Raw genomic sequence first — 14026 nt, 5'->3', positions numbered from 1 at the left:
CAGACGCCCTTAATGTCCTACTGTAGGTGCGCAAAGTTAAAATTTCAGACAAGTAGGGAGGTGCAAGGCCATAAATAGCTTTAAAAACAAACATTAAAATTTTTAAATCAATTCTAAAACAAACTGGAAGCCAGTGGAGTGAGTACAGGACGGGCGCAATATGCTCACGTCTAGAAGTGTTTGTCAGAAGACGAGCAGCAACATTCTGCACCAACTGGAGACGCGCAAGAGACGACTGATTAATGCCCGCATAAAGTGCATTACAATAATCAAGTCTGGAGCTGATGAAAGCATGAATGGCCGTCTCAAGATCACGTCTACTGAGAAAGTGCTTTATTTTAGTCAAGAGGCGAAGTTGGAAAAAACTAGCTTTGACAACAGAATTTATCTGTTGATCGAACCTCAAACAGCTGTCAAATATCACTCCCAAATTCTTGACAGCTGGTTTTACATAGTTAGCCAAAGCACCAAAATTTGGTGTTACCACATTTGGTATGCCAGTGCGCTCAAACACCATGATCTCAGTTTTACCATCATTCAGGTAAAGGAAGTTTCGGGACAGCCACTGCTTTACATCACGAATACAATTAAATAATGATGACAAAGCATCACTCCCATTAGTCCTCACAGGCAGATAGATTTGCAGATCATCTGCATAACAATGAAAGGACAGGTTGTGCTGGGTTATAATTGACCCCAATGGCAGAATGTACAAAGAAAATAGAATCGGCCCAAGGACAGATCCCTGCGGCACTCCACAGCACAGAGGAGCAGTTGATGAGGAAAGGTCCCCAATCATGACAGAAAAGCTCCTTTCAGCCAAATATGATCTAAACCACTCAAGTGCAGTACCATGAATGCCAATAAAATGTTCCAACCGGGAAACAAGTACTGTGTGATCCACAGTATCAAAGGCTGCTGTGAGGTCCAACAGAACCAGCACAGCAGGATTCCCTGCATCCACTGACAGAGATTCTTCACATGATGGTCTGTGATGGTCCCACATGATGGTCTGTGATGGTATCGCATGATGGTCTGTGATGGCACCACATGATGGTCTGTGATGGCACCACATGATGGTCTGTGATGGCACCACATGATGGTCTGTGATGGCACCACATGATGGTCTGTGATGGCACCACATGATGGTCTGTGATGGTCCCACATGATGGTCTGTGATGGTATCACATGATGGTCTGTGATGGTATCACATGATGGTCTGTGATGGCACCACATGGTGGTCTGTGATGGCACCACATGGTGGTCTGTGATGGCACCACATGATGGTCTGTGATGGTCCCACATGATGGTCTGTGATGTTCCCACATGATGGTCTGTGATGGTATCACATGATGGTTTGTGATGGTCCCACATGATGGTCTGTGATGGTTCCACATGATGGTCTGTGATGGCATCACATGGTGGTCTGTGATGGCACCACATGATGGTCTGTGATGGCACCACATGATGGTCTGTGATGGTCCCACATGATGGTCTGTGATGGTATCACATGATGGTCTGTGTTGGCACCACATGGTGGTCTGTGATGGCACCACATGATGGTCTGTGATGGCACCACATGATGGTCTGTGATGGTCCCACATGATGTTTGTGATGGTCCCACATGATGTTTGTGATGGTCCCACATGATGTTTGTGATGGTCCCACATGATGGTCTGTGATGGTCCCACATGATGGTCTGTGATGGCACCACATGGTGGTCTGTGATGGCACCACATGATGGTCTGTGATGGTCCCACATGATGGTCTGTGGTGGTCCCACATGATGGTCTGTGGTGGTCCCACATGGTGGTCTGTGATGGCACCACATGGTGGTCTGTGATGGCACCACATGGTGGTCTGTGATGGCACCACATGATGGTCTGTGATGGCACCACATGATGGTCTGTGATGGTATCACATGATCAATCAATCAACTCTTTCTTTATATAGCGCCAAATCACAACAAACAGTCGCCCCAAGGCGCTCCATATTGCAAGGCAAGGCCACACAACAATTATGAAAAACCCCAACGGTCAAAACGACCCCCTGTGAGCAAGCACTTGGCTACAGTGGGAAGGAAAAACTCCCTTTTAACAGGAAGAAACCTCCAGCAGAACCAGGCTCAGGGAGGGGCAGTCTTCTGCTGAGACTGGTTGGGGCTGAGGGAGAGAACCAGGAAAAAGACATGCTGTGGAGGGGAGCAGAGATCGATCACCAATGATTAAATGCAGGAGTGATGCATACAGAGCAAAAAGAGAAAGAAACAGTGCATCATGGGAACCCCCCCACAGTCTACGTCTAAAGCAGCATAACCAAGGGATAGTCCAGGGTCACCTGATCCAGCCCTAACTATAAGCCTTAGCGAAAAGGAAAGTTTTAAGCCTAATCTTAAAAGTAGAGAGGGTGTCTGTCTCCCTGATCTGAATTGGGAGCTGGTTCCACAGGAGAGGAGCCTGAAAGCTAAAGGCTCTGCCTCCCATTCTACTCTTACAAACCCTAGGAACTACAAGTAAGCCTGCAGTCTGAGAGCGAAGCGCTCTATTAGGGTGATATGGTACTACGAGGTCCCTAAGATAAGATGGGACCTGATTATTCAAAACCTTATAAGTAAGAAGAAGAATTTTAAATTCTATTCTAGAATTAACAGGAAGCCAATGAAGAGAGGCCAATATGGGTGAGATATGCTCTCTCCTGCTAGTCCCCGTCAGTACTCTAGCTGCAGCATTTTGAATTAACTGAAGGCTTTTTAGGGAATTTTTAGGACAACCTGATAATAAAGAATTACAATAGTCCAGCCTAGAGGAAATAAATGCATGAATTAGTTTTTCAGCATCACTCTGAGACAAGACCTTTCTGATTTTGGAGATATTGCATAAATGCAAAAAGGCAGTCCTACATATTTGTTTAATATGCGCTTTGAATGACATATCCTGATCAAAAATGACTCCAAGATTTCTCACAGTATTACTAGAGGTCAGGGAAATGCCATCCAGAGTCATCCAAGATCTGGTTAGACACCATGCTTCTAAGATTTGTGGGGCCAAGTACAATAACTTCAGTTTTATCTGAGTTTAAAAGCAGGAAATTAGAGGTCATCCATGTCTTTATGTCTGTAAGACAATCCTGCAGTTTAGCTAATTGGTGTGTGTCCTCTGGCTTCATGGATAGATAAAGCTGGGTATCATCTGCGTAACAATGAAAATTTAAGCAATACCGTCTAATAATACTGCCTAAGGGAAGCATGTATAAAGTGAATAAAATTGGTCCTAGCACAGAACCTTGTGGAACTCCATAATTAACTTTAGTCTGTGAAGAAGATTCCCCATTTACATGAACAAACTGTAATCTATTAGACAAATATGATTCAGACACCGCAGCGCAGTGCCTTTATACCTATGACATACTCTAATCTCTGTAATAAATTTTATGGTCAACAGTATCAAAAGCAGCACTGAGGTCCAACAGAACAAGCACAGAGATAAGTCCCACGTCCGAACGCCATAAGAAGATCATTTGTAACCTTCACTAATGCTGTTTCTGTACTATGATGAATTCTAAAACCTGACTGAACCTCTTCAATAGACCATTCCTCTGCAGGTGATCAGTTAGCTGTTTTACAACTACCTCTCAAGAATCTTTGAGAGAAAAGGAAGGTTGGAGATTGGCCTATAATTAGCTAAAATAGCTGGGTCAAGTGATGGCTTTTAAGTAATGGTTTAATTACTGCCACCTTAAAAGCCTGTGGTACATAGCCAACTAACAAAGATAAGTTGATCATATTAAGATTGAAGCATTAATAATGGGAGGACTTCCTTGAGCAGCCTGGCAGGAATGGGGTCTAAAACATGTTGATGGTTTGGATGAAGTAACTAATGAAAATAACTCAGGACAGAACAATCGGAGAGAAGGAGTCTAACCAAATACCGGCATCACTGAAAGGCAGCCAAAGATAACGATACATCTTTGGGATGGTTATGAGTAATTTTTTCTCTAATAGTCAAATTTGTTAGCAAAGAAAGTGCATGAAGTCATTACTAGTTAAAGTTAATTGGAATACTCAGCTCAAATAGAGCTCTGACTCTTTGTCAGCCCTGGCTACAGTGTGAAAGAACACCTGGGGTTGTTCTTATTTTCTTCAATTAGTGATGAGTAGAAAGATGTCCTAGCTTTACGGAGGGCTTTTTTATAGAGCAACAAACTCTTTTTCCAGGCTAAGTGAAGAATCTTCTAAATTAGTGAGATGCCATTTCCTCTCCAACTTACGGGTTATCTGCTTTAAGCTACGAGTTTGTGAGTTATACCACGGAGTCAGACACTTCTGATTTAAAGCTCTCTTTTTCAGAGGAGCTACAGCATCCAAAGTGTCTTCAATGAGGATGTAAAACTATTGACGAGATACTCTAACTCCCTTACAGAGTTTAGGTAGCTACTCTGCTCTTGTGTTTGGTATATGACATTAGAGAACATAAAGAAGGAATCATAGTCCTTAACCTAGTTACAGCGCTTCTGAAAGACTTCTAGTGTAATGAAACTTATTCCCCACTGCAGGGTAGTCCATCAGGGTAAATGTAAATGTTATTAAAAAATGATCAGACAGAAGGGGAGTTTTTCAGGGAATACTGTTAAGGTCTTCTATTTCCATACCATAAGTCAGAACAAGATCTAAGATATGATTAAAGTGGGGGTGGACTCATTTACTTTTTGAGCAAAGCCAATAGAGTCTAATAATAGATTAAATGCAGTGTTGAGGCTTGTCATTCTCAGCATCTGTGTGGATGTTAAATCGCCCACTATAAGTATCTTATCTGAGCTAAGCACTAAGTCAGACAAAAGGTCTGAAAATTCACAGAGAAACTCACAGTAACGACCAGGTGGACGATAGATAATAACAAATAAAACTGGTTTTTGGGACTTCCAATTTGGATGGACAAGACTAAGAGACAAGCTTTCAAATGAATTAAAGCTCTGTCTGGGTTTTTGATTAATTAATAAGCTGGAATGGAAGATTGCTGCTAATCCTCCTCCTCGGCCCGTGCTACGAGCATTCTGACAGTTAGTGTGACTCGGGGGTGTTGACTCATTTAAACTAACATATTCATCCTGCTGTAACCAGGTTTCTGTAAGGCAGAATAAATCAATACGTTGATCAATTATTATATCATTTACCAACAGGGACTTAGAAGAGAGAGACCTAATGTTTAATGATGGTATGTGATGGTCTGTGATGGTCCCACATGATGGTCTGTGATGGTCCCACATGATGGTATGTGATTGTATCACATGATGGTCTGTGATGGTATCACATGATGGTCTGTGATGGCACCACATGATGGTATGTGATGGTCCCACATGATGGTCTGTGATGGTCCCACATGATGGTATGTGATGGTATCACATGATGGTCTGTGATGGCACCACATGATGGTATGTGATGGTATCACATGATGGTCTGTGATGGCACCACATGATGGTATGTGATGGTCCCACATGATGGTCTGTGATGGTCCCACATGATGGTATGTGATGGTATCACATGATGGTCTGTGATGGTATCACATGATGGTATGTGATGGTATCACATGATGGTCTGTGATGGTCCCACATGATGGTCTGTGATGGTCCCACATGATGGTCTGTGATGGTATCACATGATGGTCTGTGATGGCACCACATGATGGTCTGTGATGGCACCACATGATGGTATGTGATGGTCCCACATGATGGTCTGTGATGGTCCCACATGATGGTCTGTGATGGTCCCACATGATGGTCTGTGATGGTCCCACATGATGGTATGTGATTGTATCACATGATGTCACATATCACATATCCCAAGTGGAGGAGTTTAAGTATCTTGGGGTCTTGTTCACAAGTGGGGGTAAATTGGAGCGTGAGATCGATAGATCTGTTGGGGCATCGTCTGTGTTTTCTGGACAATGTACCAGTCCACTGTGGTGAAGAGGGATCAGAGCCAGAAAGTAAGACTCAGTTTTCTAGTTGATTTATGCACCTGTCCTCACCCATGGTCATGAACTTTGGATAATGACCTAAAGAATAAGATCCCAGATACAAGAGGCAGATAGGAGGCAGATCTTCTTCGGGTATTACACTCCTGGACATGGTGACTAACTCCACTCTCTGGGAGGGACTCTGAGTAGAGCTGCTGCTTCTTCACATCACATGGAGCCAGCTGAGGTAGTTCTAGCATATGGTGATGATGTCCCCTCATTTTCCTCCTGAGAGAGGTCTTCCAGGCACGCCCAACTGGGTCGAGACCCTGGGGAAGACCCAGGACACCCCGGAGGGATTATGTTTCCCAGCTGGCTTGGGATCACCTCGGGATACCCCAGGAAGAGTTAGAGGATTTGGATGAGGATAGGGAAGTGTGGGATGAGCTGCTTGGTTTGCTGCCACTGTGACCCAGATAAGCAACAGAAAAAGAACAAATGATTTAAAGTGGATTTAGTGATTAAAAGACTTTAAAGAAATGATAAAAGTTGGACCTTTTTGTCATACTGAATTTGTCCAGAAGGTTTTAGTTTTTGTCTCACATGAAGCCTTTGATTTGTCAGATAATGAAACACTAAACCATTGTAGAGAAAATTCTAAAATAAGCACACAATCATTAAAAAAAAAACACCAGTTTAACACTAGAAAAAGTAAGTTTTTCATCTGTTGTAAAGTTTGAGTTTACAGCCCACTGATGATGATGATTTATCCTGAGAACACACAGTGTGCCGGCGCCTCCAGTCGTCTCACTGCCGGAGCATCCGGCTCACTGAGCCCGTGGGTCCGAGTGCCCACAGGTGCCTGCGGGAGTGCCTGTGTTTGGTCATGTGACCACATGTTTTGTGTTGTTGCTTGTGTTCAGCAGAATGACCTCAGCACCCCCCCACACCACAGCCTCCCTGCCCCCACTCCCCCTCCTGTCACCAGATCAGAAACTGGTCAACGGCTTCACCGCAGCGGACGAGCTGACCAGGACTGGACAGCAGCGAGCCAGGTGGTAAGATCGTTATAAAACATACTGCTGTATGACATCATGGAGAGTTCAGGTGTTAAGATCGTTGGAAACATACTGCTGTAGACATCATGGAGAGCTCAGGTGTTAAGATCCGTTAGAAAACATACTGCTGTATGACATCACAGAGTTCAGGTGTTAAGATCGTTACAAAACATACTGCTGTATGACATCACAGAGTTCAGGTGTTAAGATCGTTACAAAAACATACTGCTGTATGACATCATGGAGAGTTCAGGTGTTAAGATCGTTACAAAACTACTGCTGTATGACATCATGGAGAGTTCAGGTGTTAAGATCGTTACAAAACATACTGCTGTATGACATCACAGAGTTCAGTGTGGTAAGATCGTTACAAAACATACTGCTGTATGACATCACAGAGTTCAGGTGTTAAGATCGTTACAAAACATACTGCTGTATGACATCACAGAGTTCAGGTGTTAAGATCGTTACAAACATACTGCTGTATGACATCACCGAGTTCAGTGTTTAAGATCGTTACAAAAAATACTGCTGTATGACATCATGGAGAGTTCAGGTGTTAAGATCGTTACAAAACATACTGCTGTATGACATCATGGATAGTTCAGTCGGCAAGATCGTTACAAAACATACTGCTGTATGACATCAGGGAGAAGGTTCAGGAGCGCAAGATCGTTACAAAACATACTGCTGTATGACATCATGGAGAGTTTCAGGCGGCACGATCGTTACAAAACATACTGCTGTATGACATCACGGAGAGTTCAGGCGGCAGGATCGTTAAAAACACTGCTGTATGACATCACGGAGAGTTTCAGGCTGGCAAGATCGTTAGAAAACATACTGCTGTATGACATCACGGAGAGTTCAGGCGGTAATATCGTTCCAAAACATACTGCTTGTATGACATCACGGAGAGTTCAGGCGGTAAGATCGTTCCAAAACATACTGCTGTATGACATCATGGAGAGTTCAGGCGGTTAAATCGTTTACTGCTGTGTGACATCACAGAGAGTTCAGTCCAACGAGTATCAGATGTTCCTCAAAAAACAAATCCAGGAGTTCAGGCTTTTCTTCATGAATGGTGACAGTGCGAACCACTAAAGTGGTTCGCACTGTCACCTCGCAGCCAGAAGGTTGTGGGATCGATTCCCACCTGTGGCCTTTGTGTATGGAGTTTGGAGTTCTGCTCGCCATGACATATCTGGAGGGTCTTATCAGAGACCTTGACCTGAAGACCTGATTGTCTCTAAGGTCCATGAGTCAAAGCACATTTGATAAAAACTTGGACCAAGAACTTTAAGAGAGTCAAAACCCTGGTCAGGCGGATACGTGCTTTCTTTTGCAGTGAAGTGAAGGGTGGCGTTGGACCGATTGTCTGGGTGTTTGCTATCCAGGATCTGAGGTTGTGTAGTGGTGAGGCGGACCTGAGAATGATTTTTACGTCATTGACCAGCTTGCTTGGTCTTGCGCACTGATTCTTTTTCTTTGTCTTCTCTTAATTTGTTCGCTTTGCTTTTGTTTTCTGTTTCTTTGTTCTTCAGCCTTCTTTCTTTAATTTTGTTCTTTGTTCTTGATTGTCTTGTCTTCAGGCTCATCTTATTGTGAACATTTTTTTCTTAGTGGACACTGTGTCCAGTTTGAAGGAGAAAGTGGAGGAGCTTCTGCCTCCTGACACCTCTGAGATGGTCGATGTCCCCGCCTCCCTGCCGACTCCGCCCCACACCATCCAGGGAGAGCTGAGGTCAGTTTTTGTGTGATGGTCCAGATTCGTCCGCAGACTGGTGATCCCTCAGCAGCGAGGTGCACATTTTGGTGAGGAGGTCACATGGTAACAGAGCCCCCCCCCCCCCAAGCCCTGAAGACACACACGTTTCAGACTCAAGTCCACATCCAGGACTCATGAGGCCATGTTCAACTTGTTGTGTCTTCAGGTGGTTTATTTGTGACATCAGCTGCTCTCGGTGGTCATGTGATGTTGAAGTGATGTTTGTGAGTCTTCCGCCTCCTTTTATCACATGTTTAATTTTGTCTGATCAGGGTCCCGGGAGTCTTCGGATCCCCACACCCTGGACAGCTATGTCCCGTCCTCGTCTCCTGAGACGTGTGGCTGATATGGAGCGTCAGCAGGTTCCCGGACCTCTCTTTCATCAAGTGGAACCGCTGTCCCCCTGCCCCATCACCGCCGTTACCCATCATGCCCTGCGCATGGGGCAAAGGTGGCCCACCAATTGTTGTTATTATTATGTAACATGACACAGGTTTTGAACAGATACTTACCCATGGTGCTCTGCTCTAACCACGTCAGGTTCTGCAGTGGAAACAGGAGGTGAAGGCGGAGCCTAGCCAGCAGGGACCGCCCACCTGCTCCAACAACAACCTGGTTACTGTAGCGATCACCTTGAACCCAGCTGCTGCTGAGGTAAACCAGCAGTGCCTGTCCAGAGTGTGATTGGTTAAAATATTGTCACGACTTTCATTATTTAGCATTTTAAATAATAAGCAGTGTTTCCGTCAGTGTTCGTCTTTGATCTTGGCGTACGATACCTCCTCGATCGTTTGTTACTGATTCAGTGTGTCGTTGTTACAAACAAGCGCACTTCTGTGTGGATTGTAATTTGATATGAGGATATATTGTGATTCTTGTTTACGTTATGTGGCAGTGCACCCTGAGGGGGGAAACGTAATAATGTACGTCGAGAGACCGAGCTTCGAAGTCATGTTTGCAAAAAATGCAAATCACGTTTTTGTTTTTCCCTGAGGGTTTTTTTTTTTTTTTAAAGCATCATTCAAGGTTATTCTCATAAACTGTGAGAGGCTGGGGTCCTGTCATGGTGGACCCCGCCTCACACTCTACGTCTGCTGGGATAGGATCCAGTCCCCGTGACCCATAATTGGACTAAGTAGTTGTTGTGGTGTGTGTGTGTGTTCTCATAAATAGACAATGGGGCAGCATGCTGGCTTTGTGGTTCGCACTGTTGCCTCACAGCAAGAAGGTCATGGGCTTTCTGTGTGGAGTTTGCATGTTCTCCCTGTGTTTGCACGGGTTCTCTCCTTGTGCTCCGGCTTCCTCCCACATCCAAAGACACACGTTAGATGGACTGGAAACTTTATAATTGTCCGGGTTTCCTTGCAAGAGAGGTCTCAATCTCAATGGGACTAACCTGGTTAAATAAAGGTTACATTAAATTTATTAAAATAATACTAAAAACAATACTAAAAAATATGAATGATAAAATATATTTTAAAAAATTACAAATGTACAATCCATCTTCAATAGAGCAGCAATCAAACAAGCAGCAAGTCTGAAGTGGTCATCAATCAGGCCTGGATCCGGTCAGTCCCACAGCCTCGGGATAGAAGCTGCTCTTGAGCCAAGTTGTTCTCGCTGTCATGCTCCACAGCCTCTCCCTCTCTCTGCCTGTCTGTCTCTCTCTCTGTGTCCCTCTTTATTTTCCGCTCTCCCCGTCTGTCCCTCTCCCTCTTACTCTCTCTCTCTGTCTGACTCTCACTCGCTTTCTCTTTCTCACTCGCTTTCTCTCTTGCTCTATCTCTTTTTCTTTCTGTGTTGCTGTTTCGTGCCGTAGAAACTTCAAACTTTTTGGAAACATGAAGCCTTTCACTTGTAGAACCGTACATTTCTAAATGTATCATCATCGATGCTCACTCGCAGGACTTTAATGGAGATTTTGTCCCTTCAGTGGACAGAAATTCGCTGTCCTCCTCGGCTGCACACTGAGCTGGCATTTCAAGTGTTTAACAGCATCGGGACTGTGAAGCAACTAACTTTTTAGCACACATTCTCAGCAATAATTCAGTTCCTTTTTTGGAAAATCTGTGCTCAAAGAACAGACAATTTGAACCCGAGATCTGGGTGGAAATTTGCCGCTACCCGCAGCTCGAACACAGCAGAGAGAGCTCTCTCAAACAGCCCGGCTCCAGAAAACCTCCCCTCGGCAACCAACAGCAGCAGTTGAGAGGATTCACAGTGGCTCTTCTCCAATATTGTAAAATGTCACGGGCAGTGTTGCCACAGTTACTTTGCAAAAGTAATCCAATTACTGATTACTGATACTCCTTGAAAAAGTAACTTAGTTACTTTACTGATTACTCAATTGTAAAAGTAACTAAGTTAGATTACTAGTTACTTTTTAGTTACTTTCCCCAGCTGCCGACAACAACCCACGTCAACATGACATGATACCTGTTTTGCCAAAAGTTACTTTATAGTCACCCTTTCTTGACTTCAATGAAAATAAATACTTTTTTTATAAAAGTAAAATAAAGACCTCTTTCTTGACCTCATATTTAACTGTTGACAGCACTGTAACAGTAAAACTTGCAATTTCAAACCTACATTGTTTATAAATGTAACTATTAAATTCTAACATTTTTCTAACATTTAAATTCTCTCTAAACATTTTACTTGTCGAAATTATTATTATTTTAAGAAATATTAGTAGTTGTAGTAAAAAAACGGCTTCAAAACTGGACCTTTAATCTAGGGGTGTTGTGGGGGGCACATCCCTGCCCCACGCCCCCATTCCATCTGGATTCGCCCCTGCTTTGGCGTTTCAGCACAAAGAATGGATAACATTTATTTATGCAGAAAACAGGACCAGATTTATAGGTAAGAAAGTTTTATTGCATTTCACATCATGTGGTCCTCAGAAAGACTTTAGGTGCATTGAGTGGAAAATAGTGTTAGTTGTTGACGCGTCGCGGAGGATCAGCTGTTTTTAACGAGACGATACGGAGCGGCTCAGCTCAGAATTATAAATAAAGGAGGGGGAAAAGTATAAAATGTCTTTGTAAAGCTCAGTACAGGTGTGCTGATCACCGCGCTTTAAGAGGTGAGGACGAGTCGAGCAGCTGCAAAAAACCGCGGATGAAAAGCTCACAGCTCGCTTAAAGTGGGCAGTTCAGTCGAACCCTGACCTCCTGCCCACAGACAAGTTAATGCTGCTGTTGACCCACAATGAAAAATAATAGTAACGCACAGTGATATGGAGAAGTAACTTTAATCTGATTACTGATTTGGAAAGATTAACGCGTTAGATTACTCGTTACTAAAAAAAGTGGTCAGATTAGAGTACGCGTTACTAAGTAACGCGTTACCGGCATCACTGGTCACGGGTTGGATTGTATTTCCGATACGTGAATTATGTTGGTATTGGAAGCTGATCCCTATACCACATCCAGTGGTGGGCACAGGTTCTGATAATTTGACAACAGATAATATTGAAGATAATGTTTTCATTATCTGATTATCTTTTTAGATAACTTTAAAACCATTATCGGACTATTATCTTCCGATAAATTTTCGTCTGATAATTTTTAGACTGTTAACGTAGTAAACAGCTACAAACATTTTTAAAATTTAAAATCAGTTGAGCACCTACCTGTTAAAAGTTTCATAGCAGATGTATAGTTCTAGCCTCTGCAAACAGAAGAGAGCTGCTTCTATGAGAAACCACTCTACCCTCTGCAGGCAAAGGAGAACCGATCACAAAAAAAATAATTTTCTTTAACACTATACTGATACGCTGGCGATATCACCCAAGTCATTCAGAGGCATACATTTTTAACTTATGGTTCAAATTTAAGCCAAACTCATTTCGGACAAGTTATTTAAAATTAACGTCACGTCTGAAGTTTTATAAAGTGAAAATGTCAGATATATGTTTTAGTTTTAAAGTAATGCGCTAATTTTTAAGGTTTTAGTGAGCACATGGATGCCCACATGGTGGTTGGCTCTCACTGCGGTATTGTATCACTTCCTGTTCCGGAGCACAGCGGTGTTTTTCTGTATCTGTTAGCTGTTTAATCTGCGCAGTTAGATTGATCTAGTTATCTAGATTACGATTTGTTTCCCAGTGTAATCTTTACGTGCCTTAACTAAAGCACTCCTTCTGCTGAATCACCTCTAAATTATTTACACATTATTCACTTTGCGTGTTTTTAGGAATCCGCTAGCTTAGCGTAGCTACTAGCTCTTAGCCGATTTAGCATGGCGGCTTCTCCTGTCTCTCCTGCACTTTTCTTCTCTGGGTGTGAAATGTTTAGTTATTCCTCGGCCTCCTTTAGCAGTAATGGTACTTGTACTGGTAAGTGTAGCTTATTCGTAGCTTTGGAGGCCAGGCTGGGCGAATTGGAGACTCGGCTCCGCACCGTGGAAAATTCTACAGCTAGCCAGGCCCCTGTAGTCGGTGCGGACCAGCTTAGCCGCCGTTAGTTACCCCCTGGCAGATCCCGAGCAGCCGGGAAAGCAGGCTGACTGGGTGACTGTGAGGAGGAAGCGTAGCCCTAACAGAAGCCCCGTGTACACCACCAACCCGTTCACATCTCTAACCATTTTTCCCCACTCGACGACACACCCGCCGAGGATCAAACTCTGGTTATTGGCGACTCTGTTTTGAGAAATGTGAAGTTAGCGACACCAGCAACCATAGTCAATTGTCTTCCGGGGGCCAGAGCAGGCGACATTGAAGGAAATTTGAAACTGCTGGCTAAGGCTAAGTGTAAATTTGGTAAGATTGTAATTCACGTCGGCAGTAATGACACCCGGTTACGCCAATCGGAGGTCACTAAAATTAACATTAAATCGGTGTGTAACTTTGCAAAAACAATGTCGGACTCTGTAGTTTTCTCTGGGCCCCTCCCCAATCAGACCGGGAGTGACATGTTTAGCCGCATGTTCTCCTTGAATTGCTGGCTGTCTGAGTGGTGTCCAAAACATGAGGTGGGCTTCATAGATAATTGGCAAAGCTTCTGGGGAAAACCTGGTCTTGTTAGGAGAGACGGCATCCATCCCACTTTGGATGGAGCAGCTCTCATTTCTAGAAATCTGGCCAATTTTCTTAAACCCTCCAAACCGTGACTATCCAGGGTTGGGATCAGGAAGCAGAGTTGTAGTCTTACACACCTCTCTGCAGCTTCTCTCCCCCTGCCATCCCCTCATTACCCCATCCCCGTAGAGACGGTGCCTGCTCCCAGACCACCAAGAACCAGCAAAAA

General features: G+C 43.8%; 1 protein-coding gene across 1 annotated transcript in view; it reads left to right on the top strand.

The window, feature by feature from the left end:
* LOC117505783 overlaps positions 1 to 14026 on the top strand; it is a 283549-nt gene that overhangs the window by 256778 nt on the left and 12745 nt on the right. Inside the window, 7 exon segments of the mRNA XM_034165323.1 lie at positions 6875 to 6940; positions 6942 to 7009; positions 8649 to 8753; positions 8944 to 8954; positions 9050 to 9117; positions 9120 to 9242; positions 9318 to 9431. Coding sequence (XP_034021214.1) covers positions 6875 to 6940; positions 6942 to 7009; positions 8649 to 8753; positions 8944 to 8954; positions 9050 to 9117; positions 9120 to 9242; positions 9318 to 9431 — 555 coding nt within the window.

Source organism: Thalassophryne amazonica, unplaced genomic scaffold (genome assembly GCF_902500255.1).
Source record: "Thalassophryne amazonica unplaced genomic scaffold, fThaAma1.1, whole genome shotgun sequence".
Taxonomy (NCBI): Eukaryota; Metazoa; Chordata; class Actinopteri; order Batrachoidiformes; family Batrachoididae; genus Thalassophryne; species Thalassophryne amazonica.
The sequence above is the reverse complement of the archived record's forward strand: the minus strand, read 5'-3'. Positions and strand labels throughout refer to the sequence as shown.